Source organism: Agelaius phoeniceus, chromosome 25 (assembly GCF_051311805.1).
Source record: "Agelaius phoeniceus isolate bAgePho1 chromosome 25, bAgePho1.hap1, whole genome shotgun sequence".
Taxonomy (NCBI): domain Eukaryota; kingdom Metazoa; phylum Chordata; class Aves; order Passeriformes; family Icteridae; genus Agelaius; species Agelaius phoeniceus.
Window position 1 is genome coordinate 1,780,440 of NC_135289.1, and position 25,720 is coordinate 1,806,159.

Below are 25,720 nucleotides of genomic sequence, written 5' to 3' on the forward strand. Positions count from 1 at the left end.
CCCGCTCCCCCCTCCCCTCCGCCCGCCCGCCCGCCCCCGCGCGCCCCCCCCGCGCGCGCGGCGCTGAGGCGGCCCCGGCCCGGCCGCGGAGCCCCCGGGACCCCCGGCCATGGAGGGCATGGACGTGGACCTGGACGCGGAGCTCATGCAGAAGTTCAGCTGCCTCGGCACCACCGACAAGGACGTGCTGATCGGCGAGTTCCAGCGCCTGCTCGGCTTCCAGCTCAGCCCCGCCGGCTGCGCCTTCTTCCTCGACATGACCAACTGGTGCGGGCCCGGGGCCGGGGGTGGGGGGGGCGGGCGGGACGGCCTGAGGGGGCTCGCGGGGCCGAGGGACCGCGGGCCCGGCCCCCCCCCGGCCCGGTCGCCCCAGGGCCGCGGCGGGGCGGGGGGGAACGGGCGGTGTTTGTGCTGGGCCCTCTGTCCCCTGGCCGGGCCGGAGGCGGCTCCCATGGCGCTGCGGGAGCGGGACGGGGCCGGGGCGGACGGGGCTGACTCTCGGCCCCAGACCGGGGTGCGGGTTCGCTGGTGCGAGGGCCGCGGAGCTGTTGGGGTGGCGAACAGATCCACGGGGCGTGTGAGCCTGCGTTCGGGGACGGGCTGTGGCGCCCCGAGTTTGAGGCAGCTTCAGAGGGAGGGAAATTGTGGTAGAAAGGCGCTGGAGGAGCCTGGAAGCAGCCGCGGTGCACGTGTGAGAGTTACCGGGGTGTTTGGGAAAAACTCAGCGTCTGCCTGTGCACTGAGGGTCTCTCTAAATCTTCTTACTCTCGGGTGTGTGTTTGTCTTGATAAAGGCTCTGTGGCACTGCCGAAGGAAAAAGTAGGCACGGGTTATCAGTGAGGCTGTAGCTCGAGAAAAACAGGGGAGATATTCGGTACAAGGGTGAAAAACAGCACACAGGAGTGTTCTGGTGCAGTGAGCTCGGGAACTGTAAAAAAGATGTCGTGGAGCAGCTGCTCTTCTCTGTCGGGGGGTTTGGCTCGTTTGGAGCCCTCTCAGCCCATCTCCAAAGTTTGTTCACCTGAAGTGTGTTCACCTGAAAGTTCTGCAAGGTGGGGGCTGCAGGAGAGCAAATGAGTGCCGTGTGTTTCAGACACGGTGAACAGAGGGATCACTTAGCTAAGTTCTGCTTAGAGGTAGAACATCAAACCCAGAGACCTCGGCTTTGAAAACTTTGAAATCCAAGGGGAGGTCAGGATATCAACAGTTGGGGGAAAACTTGTGTGGAATTGTTGAGTTTATAAACAATAGTGAGACAACTTTGTCGGCTTTTTGGTTTTGGTTTTTCCTTCCTCCTACAGCTCCGTATTGAATTTTAGTGGCAAATAAGCATCTGCAGAAGGAGTAGGGGAATAGCAAGTAATTCCTTGTGTTTTGTAAGCTGATGCAATATGAAAGAAGGTCTCGAGGAGTTCAGGAGTTTGCTTGGAAAAAACAGTTGGCTTCCAGCAGAAGATGCTTTCCCAGCTCATCCATGTGTTGGTGATATGACTAAAACTGACACTGCACTGTAATCCTGGGGGTTCTGGGGAGAGCAGGGAACAGAGTTCCCTGAAAGTTACTCCTGAAGATGCTCTGTGTAGCCAGAGTGCTCCTGGTTTGTGCTGAAGCAGCTTTTTCATTCAGGAATATTGAATTCTTGTTTGAAATAACAGCATTTCAAATCCAGCCTCAGAACTGACTGAAGTGGTTGAAATAGCCTTAATTTCCCAACTTCAGTATTTTGGTTCTGTAAAGATCTGTTTTCACGTTTTTTAATGCAATTTGGTAAGTCTTGTGGCTGGGTGGGCACGTGCCTGTTGGGGTGGTGAGATGTGTGCAAACAAACACGGGCTGGGACTGCTCTGAGAGGGCTCAGAGCCCCTGTGCCTGCCCCACTGCCCAGCTCCCTCCCCTTCCTGCATGGCCACGGGGTCGTTGGCCCTGCTGGGCTGACCCTGCACTAACCCCGCTGTCCCTCAGCAGGGACAATCAGGACACGTGCTCCTGTTCTGGAAGCGCCTTTCCCATGTCATTGAGGGGCCCTGTGCAATCCACACTGCCCAGGTGATTCAGGTGCCCTACCAGGTTTGCCTTGTGTGGCCCGGGATTAGGGTCAGAACTTTCTGGCACCAGCATGTCATGCGAATAATTTGTCTTGATGAGACTATCAGGTCACTTTTCCAAGTGGCAAAGGCCTGGCACGTTCTTTCAGGGCTGATCCCTTCCTTCTGCATCAGGGTTGATGTTCACCTGCAGGAAATGATGAGGGAGCTCATGGTGGGGTGACACAAATGCACGTGTTGGGTGTTCTAGGTTCTCTGTAGCAATGTCCCATGTGTGAGTTAATTAACAAACACATAAATAGTTTCACTAGAACTTGTTCCCAGGTGTGAAAGCTGCTCTTTGGCAATAACTGTTGTCTCCAGACCCACAGTTCCTTCCCCACTTTGTGTCTTTCACGTACTGTAGGGAACACTCAGAGCTTAATGTGCTTTCAAAGACCATTTCCAGCAGCATCATTAGGAATTGTGGTCAGAGGAACTTACAGTGAATTAGCAGTACTGCTGGAATTAAGGAATTATTTTTAAATAGCTTGTTTGGCCAATCTAGGGGGAAAAATTAGTGGCTGACTGGGGACAAATACCTGTAAGTAGTCTCTACAAGTCTGTGTCCACTTTTCCAGTTCCCAGGAATGCTCAGTGCCCCTTCAGACCTCTGTCAGGCTTGGGCAGTGCTAAGGAACTGCCAGCTGGCTTTATTAAGTGCTGCAAAAATGTTTTGGGTTGAACATCTGCATCCAAAGTTTCAGAGGCTGTTCCTTGATCTGCAGGAAATACAGGTTAAACCCTTTGTCTTTCCCTGGTATTTATTAAACTCTTTCCTAGAGTTATGTCTGTTTTCTGTGCTGCCTTCTTGCCTTCTTGCTGCATGAATCTGATTCCCGAGATCCTGGCTGTACATTCCCCAGCAGCAGCACACACCAGCCTGCTTTACTATTTAGTTATTTATTTTCCATTCAGAGAGGCTGAGCTTTCACTTTCAGCCTAAAATCAAAAGTGAACTTCTTTGTTCAAAAAGCAGAACCAAAAATGAACTGTTTTGGTGCTGAAAACGTTTCTTCCTTGGGAGGAAACCCTGGGCAGTGGAGTGGGGAGGGCATTTTGCTACTGTTGCATCCAGGATCAAATCTCCCTCGGTAACCTTGGCTCTGCTCCCTCCCCTCCAGATGTGGGGCCCCAGCACAGGTGGGAGGGAGGGGACTCACGGGAGGGTTTTTGTGGGGCAGTGAAGCCCCACGTGTTGCCTGCAGCTCCACAGTGATCTGTGAGATGGGCAGGAGTGGGTCTGAACCCCTTTGGCCTTGGCTGGCCTTCACAGGGAGCTCCTGCAGCTCCATAAAAGTCATTGGATTCCTCTAAAGCTGGTGTGGAAATTGTATTGGGACAAGAAAATGGAATGATTTTCTTTTAATTGGAGTGTGTGCCAGCTTTGTGGGTGAGAGGCTTGGAGCTGCTTTAATTCCATGAGAAAGTGAATTAGTTTGAAGTAGCTAATGGTGGTGGATTTAAAATCCATATTTTAGTGTAGCTGGCTCAGAGATTCCCAGTTTGGAAGAATGAATGTATATTTCAATAATTTACATGTAATATTTCTTTACATTCCCTTTTTAGCTCTTGTTTAGAAAGCTGAATTTTTATCAGAGCAGTAGGTGTGATATTTAATTGAAGTGTGTCAGGTAATGATGGTTTCCATTGTGTGTGGGGGGGAAAAAAGCATTATTGTAACAAAGCTTTTTGGATCCAGCTTTAGGTGAAAAGGTCATTATTTGTAAGGTTGTCAGATCTCTTCTAGAGATCCTCATGGTTTTTTCATCTGTTTAGAATTTGTAGCTGTGTCATGGTTTAACTAGCACTCCGTAGGTGATGTTTTGCATCAAGATAAGTTTATCTCTGAAAATACTGCAGAAATCTGCAGTAAAACCTTGTTCTCTCTCCTGTCAGGTGTGAGGCAGTTGTGTGCTACAGTTGTCTTATAGATTCCCATTTCCATCCCTGTGGGTGGGCTGTTCAAATTCTTTATTTCCAGTGAAACACCTGTATTGCCCAGAAGTGGATGTACTTAATTGGGACTCTAAAGACATGGTTTAGCTAATAGGGGTTTAATTGATTTTCCCCTGACTTACATGAAGTGTAGGTGCTACTCAGAGAAATACTTGAGGTATATTTGTGTGAGAAGTCAGGACTCTCAGAATTTAGCAGAACACGCTGGGGATTCAAGGGGATTCACTCACATAGGATGTGTTTCCCACATGGCTCACACCAGCATTGCTCCTGATTTTTAACCTCAGGTGTTTGCAGACACCTGCAGCACGCAGGTGTCCTCTGAGAACAGATGTTTGGGCTGCTCTTCAAATTGAATCCACGTTCTGACAAACGTGAGGAAAAGTTCCCTACTGCTCAGCACAGACCTCGAGCTGGGTTTTGACCCCCCTTCCCTTTGGTGGGGAATCCTCGTGTCAAGGAGGAGGCAGGAAACAGACCTGATTCTGCCACTAAATCATCCTGCCCTGGGCATGCCTGTGGGTTTTTGTTCTCAGCCAGCATCCATGGGGCAGTGACAGCAGTGGGTGGGAGTTCCCGTCATCCTTATCAGGTGACAGAGACCAGAGTCCCGTGTTCTTTCTGTGACTCAGTACACGTTTGTGAGCAATCTGTGTCTTGCTGTGACTCTGGCTGGGTTAATATTTGTTTATGGTCACCAGCTGGGCCAAATCTGGTGAGAAGGGTTGCCTCAAAACACTGATGGGGTGTTGATAAACTTTATTAGGGAAGAAGGAAGCTGAGGCTTTGGACTTGATGTCCATCTTACTGTAACCCAGTTGGTGACACGCTGTCCTCACAGGCAGAAGTGGCACCCCAGAAGCAGATCTGGTGGTTGCTGATGTGCTGTCACCAGGATGTCAGGACAGTCTGGGGAGCTCTGTGGATTCTGGTGGGTGCAGGGTCATTTGCACCCTTGGGTGGGGAGGGAAAAAAGGTTTTAAACTGTTTGGTCTGTTGTGGCTCACTTGAAACACTGTGGGTGTCTCTTAGTGGCTGTGAACCATCACAAGCTGCTGCCTCTCTGTGTCCACAGCTGTCTCCTAATGCTACTAAAAATAGCAACATTACAGAATTAAACAATTTAAAAATATTTTCTTAGAAGCTTTTATCTAGTGCATAAAAAAAACCTCCAAACCCACACCTCTTCTCCAGAGCAACTCAAGTGTTTGACCTGATTATTTTGAATGAAATCTAGACTCTGAAGAAATTGTATTTATAACTGTGGAACATACTATAATTGTGCTCTAAGGTACAAAGCATTGAAAAATTTGGTGCCTGTGGCAGGAAAGCATAAGCAGGTAACTGTAGCAGAATTGGGGATTGGGTACAATATAATTTTGGTCCAGCTGGACTCTGCCTTACATGCCCCAACTTGTTCTCAGACAGTTTCTGTAGCTTAATCCCCTTTCACTTTCATCAGACAATTATAGATTGGTAACATGGTTTGTACTGAGGAATTGGCAGTTCCACAATCTCCTGTGCACTGGCAGCTCTCAATGACTTTCCACTGGGAAGAGCTGTTGCCTGTTTTCAGTGGCAGCTCCTGCTGGGACATTCTCAGGATATTTTACCCCCTCTTAAAGCTGCTGGGACCAACTGCTTTGGGAGGGCTCAGCTGCTGGGGATGGTTCTGGGGACTCCTGCTTGTAGCACCATTATTGTGGTGCTGCTGTTGGGCAAGGGGTTGTGCTCAGGTGCTTTTCCTGTGCTCAGGTGCTTTTCCTGTGCTCAGGTGCTTTTCCTGTGCTCAGGTGCTTTTCCTGTGCTCAGGTGATGTGCTCAGCCCTGTGCAGGTATCTCAGGAAGGTTTCAGCAGCTGCTGTTGGTGTTTCTGTGCACATTAAAGCTGCTCAGGGAAAGTGAGTTCCTTTGATGGTTTGGTGTTCTGAGGACTCTGTGGGCTCTCAGTTTCTCTCCTCATGCTGCCCCTGCAGATGCAGGGTTGCTTCTGTCACCACAGGTTTCTGTCTCCTTCCTAGAACACCCCACTTGTATGTGGAACTGCTGCTTTCAACTAAAATAATGCAATGTTTTTCTGTCTCTTCATGTGAAAAAATACATAAACTTTAAATTAGTCAGATCTTCCCCCCCACCACCTTCAGCTGTGTAAATTCAGCTTAAAGCTTTCAGCTTCTCTCAGTGATCCTTTTCCATCATCAAACATCTGATGTAGTTTCCCAACTTCATACATAGAATTTCGTGTAACTTTAGTGTAAGAGGGGTCAAGAACGAAGAAAACTGACACAGTAATTTTGCTTTCTGAAATTCTGTCTGCTGAAAGATATTCACTGATTAAAATTCCAGCCCTTCAAAACAACTTGAGACTTTGCACTTAATTGCCATGTGTCATCCCTATTGAAGGTTGGAATTGAAAGCTCCAGGTAGAAGTGCTTCCCTGCAGCCTGATGTGCTTGCTTCTTCCCCCACCCCCTTCAGCCTTCTCCAAGGCTTGGAGTGAGGCATCTCCTGCTTCAGGAGCAAGAGAAGCTGTTGGAGATGTCCCAGGCTGGATTATCAGCAGTCCAGGTCCCCAAGAGCTGGGGTAAGGAACATCCAACTAGATTGTGGAAATGAAGAGACAAAAGGGGGTTGCCTCACTTGGATGTCTCCCATATACATTTTTAGTCTCTTCCCCCTGTATCATGTAGAGAAGTTCCATTATTTGGGAGTGAGAAACTGTCCATCTGCTGCACAGCTTATTTGTGTTTTTTAACAATAGACACCTTATGGGGAGCTGTGGTGCCTGGTTACAAACTGCATTTGGAGAGCGAGAGGAGCTCTGTGAAGGTGGAGACTTGAGTTACAGAAGGAGTCTGAGGTGTCCTACATCACGTGTCTGTGCTGGAGATTTTATTGTGCTGTTTAGCACTGCCCAGTGTCTACATTGCATATTTCCAGGAGATGTCACCTGAGTTGCTTGGCTCATGACAAAACACTGCACCCTGTGAGTGCTGAGGGCACCTGCCTGCTCCTCTCACCCTCTACGGGGACAGACCTTGGCACCTTCCTTCCAATGACCAAGTCCATTTGTTAAATAAGAAATATTGCTGGCTGTCTCTGCGTGGCCTGAGGGCTGCCTCCATCTGAAATCCCACAGGGAAGGTGCCATTGCAGGGAGCATTCTGTCTGTTGTGTTCTCCAACAGCTCAGCAGAAGCAGAGCCCTGCAGTGCTCCCCAGGAGTGGGCCATGGTGGGTGCTGTGCTGTGGGCATGGGCAAGAGCCAGAGAGAGGGAAATTTGCAGGCTGGATTTTGAGCCTAAGCTGTGATTTTATTTGAATTTTTACCCCCCAAAAATCTGTTCTTTACAAAAATTACATCTTTGTCTTTGGCTTGCTCATCAAGTAATTTGACAAAGCTTGCAGATTCCTGTGACATTTATAGTTCAAATTTTAATGTCCCTTGTCTTGTATGTTTGAAGCACCTGCTTGTACTGCTTTTCTTCCAAGATACTGAACTTCTCTATGCTGAAAGAATTCTCCTTATTCTGGGGAGCAGAAGGATTTGGGGTCTGTGCCCTGCTTTGCTTGAGACCTCAGCAGCCTCTGTGCTTCAGTGTCTTCAGTCTCCCAAGAAAGTCTGATACAAGCAATCAAAAGACAATTTCCATTTACCTGTATGCTATTGGTTGTTTGCAGGACAGGAAGGTTGTGTAAGGAGGCCTTGAGTTTGTGAACTGATTTCGAAGAGTTTCTTTTTAATTTTGAACACTGAATTACTTTAATTAATTAATGGCTAAATATATTGGTTTAACATAACAAAAGGCTGTCTGGACAAAACAGGGAAGGAAAGAAGGGCTCAAGATGAGCCACCTCTTTGCTATCACTTAAGAGTTATTAAGGGATGTCACCAGAGCTATTAGCAGAGAAGGTTTTAACTTGACTATTGTAATTTAGCTCCTGAGGCTTGAAATGAAGCAGCAGAGCAGAAGGATTGATCTGGAAAGGAACACTTTGGTGTTGTGTGGGAAAAGCACTTGTTGCCCAGGAGATATGGGATGCCCTTGGAGAGGGATACCCAGAGTTAGAGTGGATTTGGTTGATAATGTGGAGCTCCAACCTGTACTTGCTTCCTTCTCCCCTGTCTCTTTCTGGAATCTTGCTCTTAGGGCTAAAATTGAGCACAGTGCTGAGTCCTGGGCTCACCCCATCACTGGGGTGACTTGTGACTGCAGGCTTTTCCTGGGAGCTGGATCCTGTCAGACCTGCTCTGTAAGTGTGGCAGGGCTACAAACTGCTCTGGTCCAGGACTGCTCTAAAAATGGAAAAATTGCTTAATTTTGGGAAGGTAAGGCCTGAGACCTGGAGGGCCCTGTGAAGAAAGAGCTGCATGGCCACCCCTGTAATTAGGAGAGCTCAATCACGTCAATTACACTGGCTGGATGTGCAGAGTTGTTTGGTTTATAATAGTCATTTATCTCCTATTGCAGAGAGCAGAGGGTGGTAAGTAGTGTGGTGTAGGTCACACTGAGGAGTGAAATCAAGCAGGCAGGGATGTGTGAGCAGAAGCCTTTAGATGATAACTGGAGCCTCTGAGGGCTGACCCTTGTGACTGTCCCTGCTGTGTCTGCAGCTGGGGCTATGCAGTTACAGCTCGGCAAAGACCTAAAAAACCCCAAATATGTATTTAAAAATAGACTGATCTCAAGGCCTTGAGTGTGTGTGCCCTAAGGCATCTCTGTCATTAGGGTCACACTTGGTTGTGGGCTGCCCTGATGCTGTGCCTGTGGCTGGCAGAAGGGTGAGTGCAGGGTGTGCTGCTTGTGTTCAGCTGCCTGCACATTGCCAGACTGCAGAGAGTTCACCTCTGCAAGTGGCATTTTCCCCAGAGTGCTGCTCTGCAACTGATCTTGGGGGTTTTGGGGCCAGGGAGGACGGGAGCGCTGTCTCTTGAGGGAGGAGTAGGACAGAGCCAGTGGTTGTGCGAGGTGTGAGCTGGGGGTGCCTCTGGACAGCTGCTCTGTCCCTATCTCCTGGGGTTGTCTGTGTCAAAGAACGTGAACTCAAGGCAGATTTGCTTTGTCATCCTGACTTTGGCTTTTGCCACTGTGAATTTCTCTTCAATTTCTGGAAGCTTCTTTTTAGTTCTCTACTGGGAAGTCCAAGAGGCATTGAAACACATGGAAGGGCTCACCCCGAACATCCCCCATCACACAGATCATCCGGTGGGAGTGGGGAGGTGCGTTTGGGAATATTTGATCACAAATGGGGCAAATCCATTTGTGCTTCCAGCATGTGTTGTTCTTTAGTTAGTTTTTAACTCGATGCTGCAGAGGAGTGTTGTTGTTTCCCAATGGCAAAGCGCACTGAAATATGACCCCGGGATGGGAGTGCTGGCCCCAGGCCTGTGTGCACAAATAGCCCACTACCTTCTGAGGCCTGTTTGCAGCCCAGCAAACAAACACAGCCAGGCTGCCTTGCAAAGAGTTGCAGTAGAAATATGGCCCTCAGAGCTTTTATTTTTCCCTCTCAGTGTCAATAAAATGTCAGTACCACTGACTCCAGAACGATCGCTCACAAGGTGTTGTGGTTCATCTGAAAATGTAGTTATGTAGTAGTGGATTAGGAAGAGAAAGAGCTGCATTGCTGTCTTTTGTATCTCCTACAATACCTTTTGCCTTGGATTGCTGTACTACAGGAAGAAATCCTGGTGCAAACTAAGCTCCAGCTCATGGTGTTAGCTGGGTGAGCGAGCAGGAGTCTCTTGGCACAGCCCTGGTGTGAGTTATGTAAATCTTGTGCAGTGTATAAGCAACAGGCGGTTGGTGACGTAAAACTGAGCATTTGTCTCTGTTTACTGGCTAATGTGACATGGCCCCTTCCTGCAGCATTTGACTGAGCTGGCGGGATTAGAGCCCTGACACTCCTGAGTAGAAAACGCCTCAGGCTGAATAATGGTTTCTGCTCTGGAATTCAGAGTTGTGGCCACAGCACGGGACCGGTGGCTCCTGTGTTGGACCAAAGTCCGCTCGGCACGGATGGCAAAGGTCTGGCTGTGACGCTGGGGCTGCTGAATTGCTGATCTATCCCTGTGGCCATGTTGTGCAGGACATTCCTCCAGTGCCTCCTTAGCAGAATGTCAGCAACTCCTGTGACTCACACAGTGATTATCTGCTGGCTGCTGGTGCTGGGATGGATGGATTGATTGCAAAATTGATGGGGCTCTTTGGGTCCTCTCCCAGTGCCCCCACTGCAGCTCTACCCCCTTGCTGTTCCCCCCAGTCAGCTGCTGCACTTTGGGTCCCCTGAGTTTTCTGTGAGGAGAAAATGACACCATGCAGTTCAGATTTTATCCAGAATGTGTCTGATTTGAATGTTTTTTGCCATGAACACTGTAGGAATTGAACAGGAGGCAGTTTCTTTACTCACTGTTTCAAGCCTCTTTCCAGCTGGCAAGCAGCCCCACAAAGCCCTGTGTTTGCTCTTGCTCAGGGTCACGCTGCAAATGTTTCTCTTGCTTTCACCTTGGCTGTCTGACTCGGACACATGACACCCCACCACTATCCAGCCCCTCAATATGTCACTGTGCCCACACAGAGCAGCTCCTGCAGGGCTTTGGTTTTAGGTGGTGGTTCCCAGTTCCTGAAGTCTTGGTTTTGGGGTTTTTTTTCTATCCTGCTTAGAAAAGCAACACAGATTTCTGCAGTCATGAATAAAAAAAGCACTTGTTATGCCCATTGCGTTTGGGGAGATTTTACTCATCTCCATTTTCACAGCACCCACTCACAACATGTAAATCAGGGCCATAACCTCTCAGACATGTATAAACAGAGGAATTACGTTACTTGCCAAACACTTACATAATGACTTAATAGTATATCGTGGAACTGAGCTAAGGCTCATGAATCCTCTTCCTGCCTGCCTGTTCTTCTTCTCACATTAATTATCATGAGTTGTAGCTACACCATGGCTCAGGAATCAATAGCATTGTGGCTTTCTGAATGTCCTTAATATATCACAGACTTGCACTGTCATTTATCTTTATTCAGTGAGAACTTTTGACTCAGGTGGTTTGTAAGTTGCTGCAAGTTGTGACTACCGAGAGCTGAACAGGCACTTTATTGATAAATAAACAGTTTGTACCTGATGCTGTGTTTCAAAAACTCCAGCAAGGCTGGAGTTATTATCTGTAGCTACTGGTGCCCTTTGGCCCTGAGAGTTATCTTCATGTTTTGCTCCTCTTGTGCTCCTTTTGAACCTTGTGTGCCAAAATAAAATGGAGAGGTTTGGTTGGTCCTTTTGAAATTAGCTGAGGTAACAAGGCTGGTGTGAAGAAATTGCCCAGTGTTTGTGACATAGCTCTTCTCTTGGTGTCACCTGAACTGTTCAGCAAGTTCATAAAGAACTGTTGGAGTAGAGGCCTCCAAGACTTCTGAAGTTCCAAAGTTTCCAGGGAAAGTAGAAGCAGAGTAGAAAAGAGGTCTAAGGCAGTGTCCCTGGCAAGAAGTGCCGTATTTTGAGCTCTGTTATCTTAAAGAATCCATATGTAATAGAGATAAAAGCTTTTAAAAACACATGAGCAGCAGAGTTATTACAGTCTGGATATTTTTGCTGACCTGTTTAGGATGACATATGACCTGTGCAAAGGGCCTGACCCAACTGTACTTCAGGTTGTAATGTGCTTTTTTTCCTTTTCAGGAATTTACAAGCTGCCATTGGAGCCTACTACGATTTTGAGAGTCCAAATATCAATGTCCCCTCCATGTCATTTGTGGAAGATGTCACCATAGGTGAAGGAGAGTCCATCCCTCCTGATACCCAGTTTACAAAAACATGGAGGATACAGAATACAGGTGAGGCCTTTTAGCTGCAGGTGCTGGGATCCAATGGGAGGGATGCTGCCTTGAGGCAGGAAGCTTGTGTGCACTCACCTGGGCTGGAGCCACCCTGAGGTGCTGCCAGCCCATGCAAGTTCCCTTCCTGGGTTGGCACAAACATTTTGTGGTGGGATGGGCAGCTAGGTCAGGTCACCAGTCTTGTTCCTTGTGCCACCACACAAACAAACTCTAGGAAACTTGTAGAGGCAGTGACACAAGGGTCATGTGGCAGGTCCACTTTGGGCAGAATTGCCTTTTCATGTTGTGAGAGGATGCAGGGCTGGAGAGACCACATTCCAGTTTGAAATAAGTCAAAGCAGTGCCTGGGATCCAGGAAGTGAGGCTGGGCAAAGTGCATTCCCAGTGCCTGATCTGGTGGGATGCAGTCAGAGAGGAAAATGAGATCCATGGATGTGAAGGAAGCCCTTGTCCTCAAGCAGTGCAGCGAGGGGATGTTGCATGAACATTTAAAAGTGTGTCTGAATTTAATTGACCTGCTTGTACTTGTGTGGGGAGAACAATCTCACACCAAGGTTTGGTGCTGGGAGTCATCAGGTTCAGCTCTCTCAGTATTTCTGCTTGTGAATTTCTGCAGTACTTGGACAGAATATCCACTCTAAAACCACACTAAAAATCTAAGGGTATTTCATTAGTGTGTTTAAGAACACTGATTTCTAGAGAATGTGTTCTAGAGGAAGGATTTAATATTTCAGTGTACTTTTTCTGCCTCCTTCTGTTTGAAAGTACAATGGAAGGGTGAAACATGGAACTTGCTTGAACTCCTGTACTGTGAAAAGTTGACTGGCAATTTTTTTTATAACTGTCCCAAATACATCTCTTACAAATCTAGTAAGTGTGATAGGTCTTGTTTCTCCACTCTTAGTATCTCAATTTGTGTGTGTTATGACTACACCTCTATCTTGGGCTGACTCCTCCCTTCCTTGTTCCTCTGATGTGCCATTTCCTGGATGCAAATTCAGCCTTAATTTAGGATCCTAGTTCAGGGGATGTTTCATTGTTTTTAGAATGTTTCACCTTCTGAAATCCCTGGCTTTCTAAAATGGGGGACAGGAGCTCATCTTGATTTAGGATTTCCTGTTTTGGCCTCTGTGTGGTTTGAACCTGGCTTGTCAGACCATCCATCCATGCCCTAACAGTGGTGCTGGAGGCCAGGCCTTGGTACAACCACTCTGCTGAGGGTTAGTGAAGTGCAGCTTCACATGCTGGTTATGACTGTGCAGTGTGAGGAGCACTGCAGCATTTGAAAACCATTCTTTGGTTTAATTAAGGTATAGTATCAAAGGGCTGTAATGTTTCCAGATAATATCTACTTGTTAGGCAGATAACTGAAGCAGAGCCAAGGTTTTTAACAGCTCTACAGGAGTCCTTGATTACATGACTTCAGTTCTAGAACACAAAATACCTGAGGCGTGTGTCACCGGAGCGTTGCAGGTCTGATGAGTGTGACAGGCAGAGCTCAGAGATTGTCAGTTTGAGGCGTGTGAGCTGTGAGCTCAGTTCAGTCAGGTTCTCATGTGTGTCAGTAAAAAGCAATGCCCTGCTCTGGTACCTGCAGGACGGTGCTGCCTTGTCTGCCAAAGGAGCAGTTTGTATTAGAACCATTGCTGAAAGAGCAGCAGGGTTTAACGGCCTGGGTTCCTCTCCCCACTCTGCCCCCAGCTGCTGCTGGCTCTGCAGGACACTCTCTGCAATTTATCATCTCCTGAGAGATGAGTGTACTGAAATAGAATGACATAATCATAATTTCATTTTATGAGGCTTATCAGTTGCAGCGTTCTAGGCACCTTGCAAGCCTAAAGCCATTAAACCTGATAAAAATCACATAAATAATTTAAACTAAACCATGTTGCTGGGCTGCCAACCTCTGCAGATGAGGCTTCATGCTCAAGTGCCCCATGCCCCAGGCTGAGGTCAGCCAGACACCCAGCTCCTCTTTCAGAGCCCTGCTCTCTCAGCACCTTTCCAGCTGTACTGGTACATCCCCCACGCTGAGCATCCCACTGCACTCGTGCACATCCTGCTCTCCCTGCCAGGCTGGGAATTCCAAAATAAGGACTTGACAAGAAAATCAGTCCTTGCTCTGTCTTCACTGGAGTATCCACAGGGATTAAATTAGCAGGCAAGCTGTTGCAAAGGATGCTCCTCGAGGTGATGTGAGGTCAGAGCAGCCTCCAGTGCGCTCGCCTCAGACCAGACGGAGCAGTTCCAGGCTTCATGGTGGTTCAGGCTTTCCGTAGCCATTTCCGTCAGCCTCAGCTGAGCAGGAGGTGTTCTCAGTCCTTGGCTGAGTCATGTGACGTGACTGGGGAAGAAGCAGAAGAAAATTGTGCTAAACTGATTTTTCATGAGCCTCAGAAGAGAGGCTTTTTCTTTCTGTCTGCCCCAGCACTTGTTATCTTTGGCAGCGGTGCCTGCACGCAGGAGCTGTTTTCTGTCTCTCTGATTGCCAGGTCACGCTGTCAGTCCCGGTGTCTGCAGTCTAAACATGGATCTCCACAGATAAATTGTGTGTTCACAGCCCTTCTTGCCACCTTTGCACAAGCCTGAGAAAAGGGTTGGTGCAAGGAGAGAAATAAATCCCTTTAGGAAATAGTGCTGGCACTTCAGTTACAGCTCAAACGATGAGTTCCTCTTGAGACTCCTAACAGGCTTAGAAATAAATGAATCCCTGAAAGGACACGTTGCCAACACTTTGTATAAATAACAGGTATTAGATGTGGCATGGTTCAGGAGCTTTATGAAGGGAGGCAGAAATAGGAGCACACAACACAGCCCTGCCCTTGTCTCTGCCTCTGGCCTTGGGGAAGGGGAGGTGTGTATAGGTTAAGGGGTTTTTTGGGTTTTTTTAAGCTGTTACACTGTGACTTTGAGAATTTTTTTGTGTAACAAAGACGTAGAGATTACTCAAATAGGAATTGTTCTGCTGGTCCCTAAATGCACCAGTTAAGCCTGCTCTGAAAACCAGGTTTCCTCAGCATCCACTGCTGCTGTGTCCTGTGTATCTTGGTTCCCTTTGACCATCCAACAATTGCACAACTGTTTTAACAAGCATGTTTCAACCAGTCTTACACAAACAGGCAAAGCTTTTCCTGGTGCGCTGTCAGTAATTCCCTGTCCTGTCTAATCCCAGGGACGGAGGCGTGGCCCCCAGGGGTTTGCCTGAAGTATGTCGGTGGAGACCAGTTTGGCCACGTGAACATGGTGATGGTGAGGTCCCTGGAGCCGCAGGAGATGGCTGATGTCAGTGTGCAGATGTGCAGCCCCAGCACCGCCGGGATGTATCAGGGACAGTGGCGGATGTGCACTGCCACGGGACTCTACTACGGAGGTGAGCAGCCCCTTCCCTGCCCACGGCCCCACTGGGGACACCACAGACACAAAATGGAGCAGAGGGTGGAGGTCTGCCAGCCCTGGGCTTAAATACACAACACAGAGAGGAGGAAAACATTAAGAGAGCTGTTTTGTTGTCTTGGTCAGTGTTTTCTAAGCACTGGAACAAATTACAGATTACATAAAACTCTGGAAAACAAAGGGATGTGCACAGCTCTCATGGAGACTCTTTCCTGGTCGGTCCTTGTTGAGATTGTTTCCCAGTTTTCCATTGCTTGACTCTGTGAACTGCATATGAGCATAAAATAGTGGTGAAAGCCTCATGTGAGAAGTTAATGCCCAGGGTTTAAAGCAGTGATTTAGTGCATCCCCTGTGAGCTATTTCTCTGTTTAAAGAGCACATTTGGCTATTTTGCCTGGTGCTTCAGCCTGGGCCTCAAACATCTGCCTTCAGTGCAGCCTTCCCTCCCTTTTCTGCCAGCTTTAGTTTACACTGAGAACATCTTTGTGTCTCTGTTGGCAGCTGGGAGTATCCCAAGTTTCAGGGTTTGAGTGAGCGGTGTTGGCACATGGAGGCAAAAATACCAGTGCCAGAAGGAGGGGGCTGGCATTGCTGGCACTGCCACGCAGCTCCTCGTTGTCTGGAGGGGACACAGTGTGTCCCTGAGGGATTTCCCCATGCAGGTGGGACAGCCTGTCCAGTTTGTGTTGCTGGTCCTGTATGCTCACAAAGCCGAGGGTTTCCCAGGGTTTCCAGAGGGTTCCCAGCCCTGGACAAAGGGAGATGTCCCTGCATTGCCAGAAGTTGTCACTTTGGCCAGAACACGACCTGAAGATTGAACCCCTTTGGCTGCCGAGCTCTGAGTTCGAGTGACTCTTGCCCTGCAGCCGAGCTGGTGGCTTTGCTGGGGGCTGCCCCCAGGCGATCCCGGGGCCCGGACGTTCGTCCCGTTTTGGGGCGGGGGCCCGGCGGTGCCACCCGGGGCGGGACCTGGGCCGCAAGGCCGTGAGAGAGCGGCAGAGGGCGCTGCGGGGCCGCTCCAGAGCCGCCTTTGGGGGGACGGGAATGGGGCTGTGCAGGGGGTCAGTGGTGGTTGTGTGTGCAGGGGTGTTCAGGGGGTCATTGGTGGTTGTGCAGTACAATCCAATGGTATGTGTGTGTACAAGGATGAGTGGTGTGTGAATGCAGGGCTCAGTGGGGGTGTTTGTACAATTTTCAGTGGGGGGAGTTGTGCACGGGGGGAGTTAGTGGTGTGTAGTAGGGGTCCTGGCCCTAGCAGGGTGTGGAGTTCCCTAAGCAAGTCGTGTGCCCCTAAGGTGTAGAATCCCACTGTCCTCAATTGGCTCCTAAAATTCAAACTGCTGATCCCAGGCCTGTTAAACTGGGGGCACTGGAACCAGTACTGCTGAGGCTTTGTAAAAATGTGCTTTAAGCAATAAATCTTTTTCTTGCTAGTGTAAAGGATGGAACTCATTTGCTCTTTCTGCCCCTTCTTCATAAACTCCTATCTAGTGACAACCCAAACGTGTATCTTTCCACAGATGTCATCTGGGTGATCCTCAGCGTGGAAGTTGGAGGACTTCTGGGTGTCACACAGCAGCTGTCATCCTTTGAAACAGAGTTCAACACGCAGCCGCATCGCAAGGTAGAAGGAAACTTTAACCCATTCGCCTCTCCACAGAAGAACAGGCAACCAGATGAAAACAACCTAAAAGACCCTGGGGGTTCCGAGCTAGGCACAATCAGCAAAAACACATGGGGGCCTGCTCCTGACCAAATCGAACAAGATCAGAATGGACTGTCACAAAACTCTGTAAATCTCTCCCCCAGCAGTCACTCGAACAACTTGTCGGTAGTGACGTACAGTAAGGTAGGTGCCCTGGGCGAGCAGGAGAACGGGTAGGGGAGGAGCCTGGCAGGTGTGTAATTGCTCTTCCTTCCAAACTGCAAAGCCCTTTCCTTCTGCTTCTGCCAGACCTGCTAAGGAAGGTTCTGAATTTGACTGTCTGACTCTGCCAAGTCCTCATGTTATATTAAAATATTTTTTGCCTCTGATAGACTCTACCAGATCCACCTTTTTGTTTTTGCTTCAAGTCCTTCTTAAAATTTATATAACCTTGTTTGGGTGCTGTAACTGCAAGTGGCTGGAGCCTGCTCCAGTTGCGTGTGCAAATAAGTCAAAATATCTCTCTAGATGTGTCCTGAGTTTGACATAATTTTGAACAGACAACAAATAACCACACCCTCAAACTTCAGATTAGCCAGATAACTTCATTTAGCTGGTGTGGGGAGACTCCAGAGCACACCATTTGATCGCAGAAGCTGCCTGCAGGAACAGTCAATCAAAGGACCGTTCCTGTCTGTGTCCTTGTCTTGTTCATAATTGTAGGTGACTTTTAAATTATCTTTACTTTAAATCTCTCTCAAAAGCTTGCTTGGTGGATGCTATATGAGTCTGAGTGATATTTTGACTGTTTTTATTTGCTTGTGTGTGAAAAATGAATTGCAGGATTATTTACAATTCAGAATCCACCTGTTAATGCAGCAGTATGTGTAGGTGTGTACTGTCGTATGTCAAACTAGTTTGATTTTTTAAATCCTTTAAAAATGCTTTACTGTACTTTGAGCAGGCTGTGTAGGACAATAACACTTGGTTGCTGAATGACTTAATAAAGCCCTAATGTTAGTTCACCTACAGCACTTTAGTTCCTCCCTGGATGACCTGCCTGTCCTGTGCCAGTGGATCCTGTTTTAGTGACCTTTACCTCTGTGCATTTTTTATGGCTGGCATGTGTGGGGTGAGCCTGACTGCCCCCCCTTAGTGGTCCCAAACACCATCTCTGGGCTGGCTCCTGCTTGCCAGGCCCTGCTCATAGCAGTGGAGTGGATGGCTTGGGAAGTGATGAACTGTTGGTGAAACACCACCTGAAGTGGCAGTGCTGAGAGTTGCTGCTGTAGTGGCTGCGTGCTGGGGTCATGGTGCTCCCCCAGGGGCTGGGCTGGGAATGCCTTCAGAGAACGTGGGTATGAGGAACCAGAGCCCCTGGCAAGGAGCAGCTGTGCTGTGGGAGAGAAGCCAGCAGGAGAGTGAAGCACCAGCTGAGAGGTGTCACAAGGTTGGAGTGAGCTGGTTTAGCTGGTAACCCAGAGCTCCGTGCTCTGAGGAAACGGGGGTGTTTATAACCTAACACCAAATGTAGGGCAGGTGACCTTTCCTCCCCTTTTTCCTTCTTTTGGGGTTGTTTCTTGTTTGTTTCTTTTTGTATTTACAGACTGTTCTTGGGTGGATTTGAGGTGGATTGTCTGAGATTAAAGCAGACATTTTGTTTGCTGGCTTCAGAGGGGACAACTTTATAGTCCCTTTTTTGCTTAGGGGTGGGGGATATGGAAAAGCTACTTGATTTTTGGGTGGTTTTTTTTTTCTCTACTGCAGTTCTTTTGTTTGTGACATACTAAGACAAATTATTTTATCCTTTGGAGGCTGTTCTGGTAGGTCTGAAGATCTGAGTCCTGTTCCAGCCTTGCCCATCCTGCCCAGAGCAGGAAGTTTTCTGCCACAGACCCAATATTCATATTGGTACGATACTGGTTCTGTAGTAAACAAGTTTGAGGGAGTTGGACATCCCAGATGCCTGGTCTGGTTTGAAATGGTCAGGTGGACATTCACCCCATTCCCTGACCAGGCCTCTGGGAAAAGGAGATGCAGTTTTGTTTGATTTTTTCCCCTTTGTGTGCATGGTGTACCCAGCTGGAGATGCTGCTGGAGCAGCAAAGGGGTTATTAGAGGTGATGTCAGGAGTATTGAATTACCTGAGGAACAGATGGAGCTGCAGTTCCTGTTGGGAAAAGCTCTACCTGGCCCATCTTCTCCACATCCCCAGGGGATCTGACCTGTACTCTGCTGCTGCAGAGGAGAAGGAAAACTACTGCATTGGGACTTGCTGCCCTGTGACTGAATATTGATGTGAAAGGCTTTATTTCAGGTCCTAGAGCAGACAGAAGAGCACTGTGGGTTGCTTAGGCAGTGGCACAGACTCCAAGAATTCCTGGATTTTATTTATCTTGGGCAGGATCTCTGATATTTTTGTCTCCTTTCATGTACCTGGAAGAGGGAGGGAATCCCCAGGCCCTTTGGTGAGTGAAGGAGATGGTTCAGGTTTAGTTAAAGTGTTGAGAAGAGCCTGTGTCCTGTATTTAGAAGTAAAATAAACCTTTAAATATTTCTCAGCTGCCTGTGGAGGCTTCCTCTGCTGACAGACACTGGGGACACCCAGTCATGCAGTGCATGAGACCATGAAATCTTTGAGGTAAAACGAGCAGTTTCTGGCATCTGCAGGTGTAAAACATTCTTGAAGCTGCCAGACCTTGTCGGAATTAATTCTCCCTCTGGTGCACTGAGCAGGTGTGACTTGTCCTCCAGAGCTCCCCATTGGAGTCAGGATCGTGGCAACACCAACGTGCCATCTGCTGCTGGGTTAGACAAGTACAGCAGCACTTCACACCTGGAAACATTCAGAATGCTTTTATACACAGCAGAGTGGGTGGTTTGGGTGTCCTGGGGAAAAACAAACAAAACCAGACACAGAATTCCCTGTAGTGGGTAAGATGAAACCTGTGGCATGGTTGGAGCAAGCTGTGTGCCCTTTATTCCTGCTATGGCACCCACCTCCCTGGGGTCCCCTGCCCACCATCCACACTCACTGTGGGGAGGCTGCAGGCCAGGGTCTGCCAGGGCTTTGCTTGAAGCATGTTGTTGTTAAATCTGTTCCCAGTGGAGTTTTTGCATGTTCTTAGATGTAAAGATGTGCCTAAGTGCAGGATAGGATGCCCAGAAATCCCCATGCACAGATACTTTATTCTCTGGCAGTCACTTTCTCTGGATTCTCCAGAGATCTGAGGCTGATACAGCTTTCTCCTATTTACTCCTGTCTCATAGCAACCCTGCACAGTCACTGCTGTTCTCTTGTGACTGGCTTTTCCATTAAAAGCCCAAGATCCAGTCTTACAGTGCCTGGGAATTAGAGTTTAATTGCTTAACTGAGGAAAGAAGTGTACACATTTCCATGTTTGAGAAGATCAGAAATGAATAGCCATATCCTGACACTTAGATTGTACTTAACATCTCTGTATAAAATCCACAGATCTGTATCTGAACCTGCTGCCCAGATGAAATGAGGAATCACTTCTCTCTATGTCATGCAGAAAACTGCACCTGGAGGTTGTGATTCTGCAAAGATTTGCCCAGACAGGACACTGAGCATCCTCCCCACCTAAGCAAATGGTGCCTGGCTGTCCTGGTCATTGCTTGTGCTGCTCTTCAAAGCCCAGTGAAATAGAAACATATTTGGAGTTCACAGCTTTAAAATCTGAACTCCTTTTTTTCTGCTGTGTTTATGCTCCCCATCTCCCTGTGTTCTGTGTGGAGTTGAGCTACTTGGCAGCTTTCTGTACATAAGGGGAAACCAACCCTGTGTCCTTGGAGCCTTGAACTGGCTTCCCCTCTTTGAGCTTAAATGTTGTTGCTGCTTCTAAAGCCATGCTTCTCCCAAACCAGGTCCTCCAATTTGCAGATTTTTGGAGTACCTCTGTAAACTATAGACAGAAATACTTTTACTGGAAACCGGGCATCAGACTGTCTTTATGCATGAGGATGATGCCCCAAAAATGTTTTGAAGCCCCTTCCATCCTGGTGTCTGGGCTTCACTCTGGGCTGGTCACCGTGTGGTTCCATCCATTTAGACACAGTGGGAGAAGGTTGGACTTGGAGCTCCCACAGCACTGCAGCCTGGCATGAGCTGGTTTCCCTCTCTAGTGAGAGACATTGGTGGTTTGGGTGCTGCATGTCAGCTCATCCGTGAAATCCATGTCCTTCCAGACTGTGGGAAGTGCCAGATAATCTGGTTTTAGCCTAACTTTGCTCCACTGCAGCCCAGCAGAGTTGCCTGTTGTTTATCCCAGCAGCACATCAGGGAGTTGTGCATGGGAACTCAGGTACCTGAGCCCTGCCCCTCCTCACCCACAGGCACCTGACCCAGCCCTGCCAGTGCCTGCTCCCAGAAGGTCCTGAACTTCCTGGTGGTCTCCCAGCCACGCCATGTTTGCACAGCATGCATGGAATAAAACACAAGTGCTGGATGCTTTGTTCTCTGTTTGTGCTCAGTTTACGTAACCGAGGCTGGAGCAGCGCGGGGTAGGAGCGGCCTGAGGGGATGGGGACCTGCAGCCTGGGCTGGGGCCACTGTCAGTGCCCACTGGGAGACTCCTGTATTGCTGTGCATCCACCTCCTGTCCCTGGAAGTGTACCTGCATTGCTGGTGACTCAGTCACAGAGGTGAAATAAAGAGCTGTCTGAAAGCCTGTGTGTGATGGTTTGTGAAAGATTCACTTAATCCTCGCTTTGTTCCCAGCACAGGTACCTCGGTTTGCAGAGCTCAGTATTCACAAAGGGTTTTAATTCACAAAACATCTCACTTCCTTTCTAGAGGCACGAGTCAAATGATAATTTATACCAGTAGTTGTCATGCTTGGAAAATCACAGTCCTGTGCTTTCACACACTGCTCTGTGTGAAGAGCCAGTGCTCCCACCAGCCAGTGAGCAGTTACTTCTGGGGAACATTCTGGAAGAACTGAAAGCAACTTTGCAAAGCTGCAGCTGAGCTTTTCATAAAGACAGTGATCCCACTTGGAGGATAGATGGGAAGGCACCAAAAATACTGGGAATAATCCTTCCATTGAAACAACTTGGAAAAACTGCAATTATCTGCAGAATTATTTTTGCATGTTTGTGATGTAAAATGTTGCATGGAGGGGATAATTAGGCTTGAAAATCTCATACAGAGGTTTGGTATTTGCATTGCAGCAGTAATTGAAGTTTTCTGGTATCAAACCCTTACATTGTGCATGGTGACTAAATGTCATGGGACAGGGGAGGTGGAGTCACCTGCACAGGTCTGCACTAAAGCAGCTCTCACTCAGCTTAAAGATGCAAGTGGGGTTCAATTTTGCCAAGTTCTCATGTTCAGTAATGAATCTCAGATAGGTGCAATGCAGTGAAGAGTGGCAATTCCAAAAGGAAAGATTTGGGGCTTTTCCATGGTGAAATTCCTTGTGTCAGGAGGAGCTGACCATGGTCATGGCATTGCCAGGGGAGCTCATTCCTGGGTGGCAGGTGTTCAGTGCAGGGTGGCAGGTGGTGCAGTGCTGCACATGCTGAGGAATCTCTGGTGCTGAGCTAAACTCTGGGTTTAACTGACACAGTTTGCATAATTCCATAGCTTCAAATTAGGTGCTCCAGAAACCATTCTGTGGAGATCCAGAGGCTTTCCCTGCAAACCAGCTCACGGTGACTTCACAGGGTCTCTGCATCCAAAAGCACAAATGAGCTGCTCTGGTGTCAGACTGAGGGTGACTGGCAGTTCCTTACACAACAGGGGGATGCCTATGGAACCCCCAAATTACAGCAAGCAAGTTTGTTTTGCCTCTGGCATCCCCCATGAGGTGACACAGGGTAAGGGTGGTCCCAGCAGAGGGGCAGGGGGTGGTTAAACCCCTCCTCAGCTCACCAGGCAGTGCCTCAAACAAAGCCTTGTGTGCAGGTAACTCAAAGATGAAGCAAATTCTGGCAAATGTGTCTGTGCAGGAAATCAGCAGCAAATCCTGTTTTCCTTCTGCTGAGTGCTAAGCACAATAGCTGAATCCCTGTGAGGTGAGACTGCTTGGGATCCTGTCTATACATTGCTTTTCTTCTGTCCTTTTTTATGCACCATCTTAATGTTTCTCTCCTGCTTCTCCTCTTCCCCCCGTTTCAGTGAGTGTATTTTTGGAAATGTTGGATTTCTCAATCTCTGGATTTTGATGGGAGCATCTCCTTCCTCAGGTGAACTGTCATGCTGGAATCTGCTGGCTGTTCTCTTTTGAAAAGCCTTACAAACTGGCACTGCAGCATATTCCTGGGGTAGAAATGTGTTTGTTTTTCCATCACTTGCATGTATTTCTGTCTGCAAACAGCAATTTCCACGTTCCCAGTCTTTCATACTTCCCACGCAGTTCAGGAGATGTCCTGGTTAATTGTCTGCTGATCCTCCTCTTGGTTGGATTCTGAAAGCTGCTGAGAGCTGCTTCATTTTGCCATTTGCTTGTATTTACCACCTGATTATATCCCCAAGAATGAACTTTTTCTCTCCAGCTGTGGCAAGATTACAGACTGTTCATGGCCCTTCCTTCCCCGTCAGATCTGCAGCAGAGCTCTCCAGCCTGGGCTTTGCCAGTGACACTGAGTCTTTACACAGTCCATGTTCCTACTCGTGCCTCCACAGCCCTGGCTCCTGCAGTGAGGGGGTTTGAAGTTGTAGAACAAGAAGGAAATGGTATTTCTTAGGAAATTTGCCCTGTTAAAGGCAGAGTGGTGAAAACTGAGGTCAGAACTTCCCATTCAGCCAGAACAGGAATGGTTTGGGCTCTCACTGCCTTACCCAGAGTGTGCTGGGAAGAGCTGGACTGTGTTTAGAAGCATTTGCATAATGATCTTCCAGCTCTGCCATGAGGTACAACAAGTTTTTCTCCCTCATCTCTCTCTTGACCTCAGTGTCTGTCTGGGTTTGTGTGGGGGTTGTACTGACAAACTTCATCTGCTGTGAGCTGGGGCATCCCTTGCTGCCTGTTGGTCTTTCTTCTGCTTCCTGATGAAACCCCAGATAACTGATCTGACAATAGAAGTTACAAAAGGAGTTCCTGTTAATTTGAGACCTGTGACTACATCTGACATTTAGTGACTCACTTCAGGATGTAAAGGAGGGAAATGGATTCTCTAGGAAGCATTTTGGGGGTTTTGGTAAATGCTCAGGTTGATTCACTGGAGGAAAATGTGCATTGTCACTTGAGGAGGCACACATGGCACTTGTGGGAATGTAGATTTTTTTTTTTCTTTGGGTTTTTTCCTGGCATAGCCTCTTACCCAGTTACAGCCCCACGTCTGTGGGACAGACTGGGGAGGCTGCAGGGGCTGAGCCTGCAGGTGTTATAGCATCTATAGGAAATGTTGGTGTAGAAAACACAAGTTATTTTGTGGCCTTGGCCTAAAAAACACCTGACAGAGGTAAGTGGTGGCATCTGCCCTCTCTGGGGAAGCCAGCCCTGGAGCGTGTGCTTTCAGTGTCCTCGGAGCCACAGTGGGGTTGGTGGGAAGCCCTGGGCTGGGCTGGGCACTCTTTGGAGCTGAGCACTGAGCATTTTGTTTCTTGCCTGTTGAAAATTGATTATGTCTCCAACTTTCTTTCAGGGTTTCCACGGTCCTTATCACTTCGGACAGTCTTAAAACACAAAAACACAAAACGGGTATCGACAAGAGGAGAATTTAAGAAAAAGCTGACTTTTGGGGGAAGGGAGGGGGATTCATGTGGCAGACAGACACAGCGTGGACCCCCCTTCTCTGCCTCCGTGTTCTGGAAAAGAAGAAAAAACAAAAGCCCAGTAACTTAAGACTTAGCTGTTTCCAGAGGAAAATCCAAAACCTGAGTATGCATGTGTGACTGCTGGATTTCAGAGTGGTGTAAATGCTATGAGGAAGAAGAGACACCAACACTATGGGTTTTTAGAAATCATCTTCACATGTAATTAGGTAGCTTAAAAAGAAGTTTAAAAATGAAAATTTAAAAGCCATCTTTAAAAAAAGAATATTTTGCCTACAGAGCGGTTGTAGTTTGAGCAAATGTTTAATTTCTGTTTGTTTCTTGTTCTTTTTTTTTTTGTTTTTTTTTCCTAAGGGACAGCGTGCATTTTCCCAGAGTGTCCTGGTTTGCTGCTGAACAGGACTGGCTCAGCACCTGCTGGGGTTTGTGCAGGGACTGCTTCTGTCAGGCTTTTTTAATGCCAGGTTGGGTCTGCACCCAGCACTGCGTTTTTAACAGCATCTGCTGGTTTTAGTTACCAACTTTTTATTCTTTTATTTCCTCTTTTCCTTTTGGTTTGGGTGTTGCTTTTAAGTTGTCCTGCGTGTCGTTGGGAGCCACGTTATGGACAGGTCTTGGTATCAGAATTGGAGAGGGAGACACTGGGACTTCTGGGATAGGAGGGCTCATCTCCCTTCCCTCTTGTACATGAAGTACACAAATACACACCCATGTTGATAAGAAACTGATTTATTCAAGTTCCTGAGCTGTCCTGTGTGGTTAGCAGTTAAAAATCCCTTTTTGTTCACTCTCGTGTGCAGTAGCTGTGCCTGGAGCTGTGTGCCAAGAGGAATCTCTGTAGCTGTAATTCACCTGCTGATAGTTGCAAAGCTTCACAGACATCCTGTCCTTTTCATTTGGAGTCTCCCCTCTCTCTTTCAGAGCATAAGTTTGCATTTGTTTCTCCTGTGCTGAGGTGTAGCTTAGAGGCTGATCCGTGTGTTCTGGAGCACAGAGCAGGAGTTGACACCGCCAGCTGGGTCCCACTGTCACCTCCTCTTCTTCTGCCTTTGTCATCTGG

The 25,720-nt window shown here is 48.1% G+C and overlaps 1 protein-coding gene across 4 annotated transcripts; it reads left to right on the forward strand.

Annotated features, from left to right (window-relative positions):
• ILRUN (inflammation and lipid regulator with UBA-like and NBR1-like domains) lies at positions 1-24,940 on the forward strand. Of its 4 annotated transcripts, none has more exons than XM_054648579.2 (5): positions 1-267; positions 11,723-11,877; positions 15,053-15,250; positions 16,795-17,123; positions 20,395-21,607. In XM_054648579.2, exons 1-5 carry the CDS (start codon positions 110-112, stop codon positions 20,404-20,406), a joined length of 852 nt encoding a protein of 283 aa, XP_054504554.2. In that variant the 5' UTR covers positions 1-109; the 3' UTR covers positions 20,407-21,607. The 4 variants fall into 4 exon arrangements, with proteins under 4 accessions (XP_054504554.2, XP_054504555.1, XP_054504553.1 ...); XM_054648580.2 differs by having other exon boundaries at positions 21,414-21,607; XM_054648578.2 differs by lacking the exon at positions 20,395-21,607 and adding an exon at positions 24,531-24,940 and having other exon boundaries at positions 3-267.
• Positions 24,941-25,720: the final 780 nt, after the last annotated feature.

What these genes read in the sequence shown, in the direction of transcription:
- ILRUN (XM_054648578.2), top strand. Translation starts at nt 110, where the DNA reads ATGGAGGGCATGGACGTGGACCTGGACGCGGAGCTCATGCAGAAGTTC. An exon ending in ATGGAGGATACAGAATACAG is followed by an intron (nt 11,878 to 15,052) that starts GTGAGGCCTTTT and finishes GTCTAATCCCAG; the next exon opens with GGACGGAGGCGTGGCCCCCA. An exon ending in CGGTAGTGACGTACAGTAAG is followed by an intron (nt 17,124 to 24,530) that starts GTAGGTGCCCTG and finishes ACTTTCTTTCAG; the next exon opens with GGTTTCCACGGTCCTTATCA.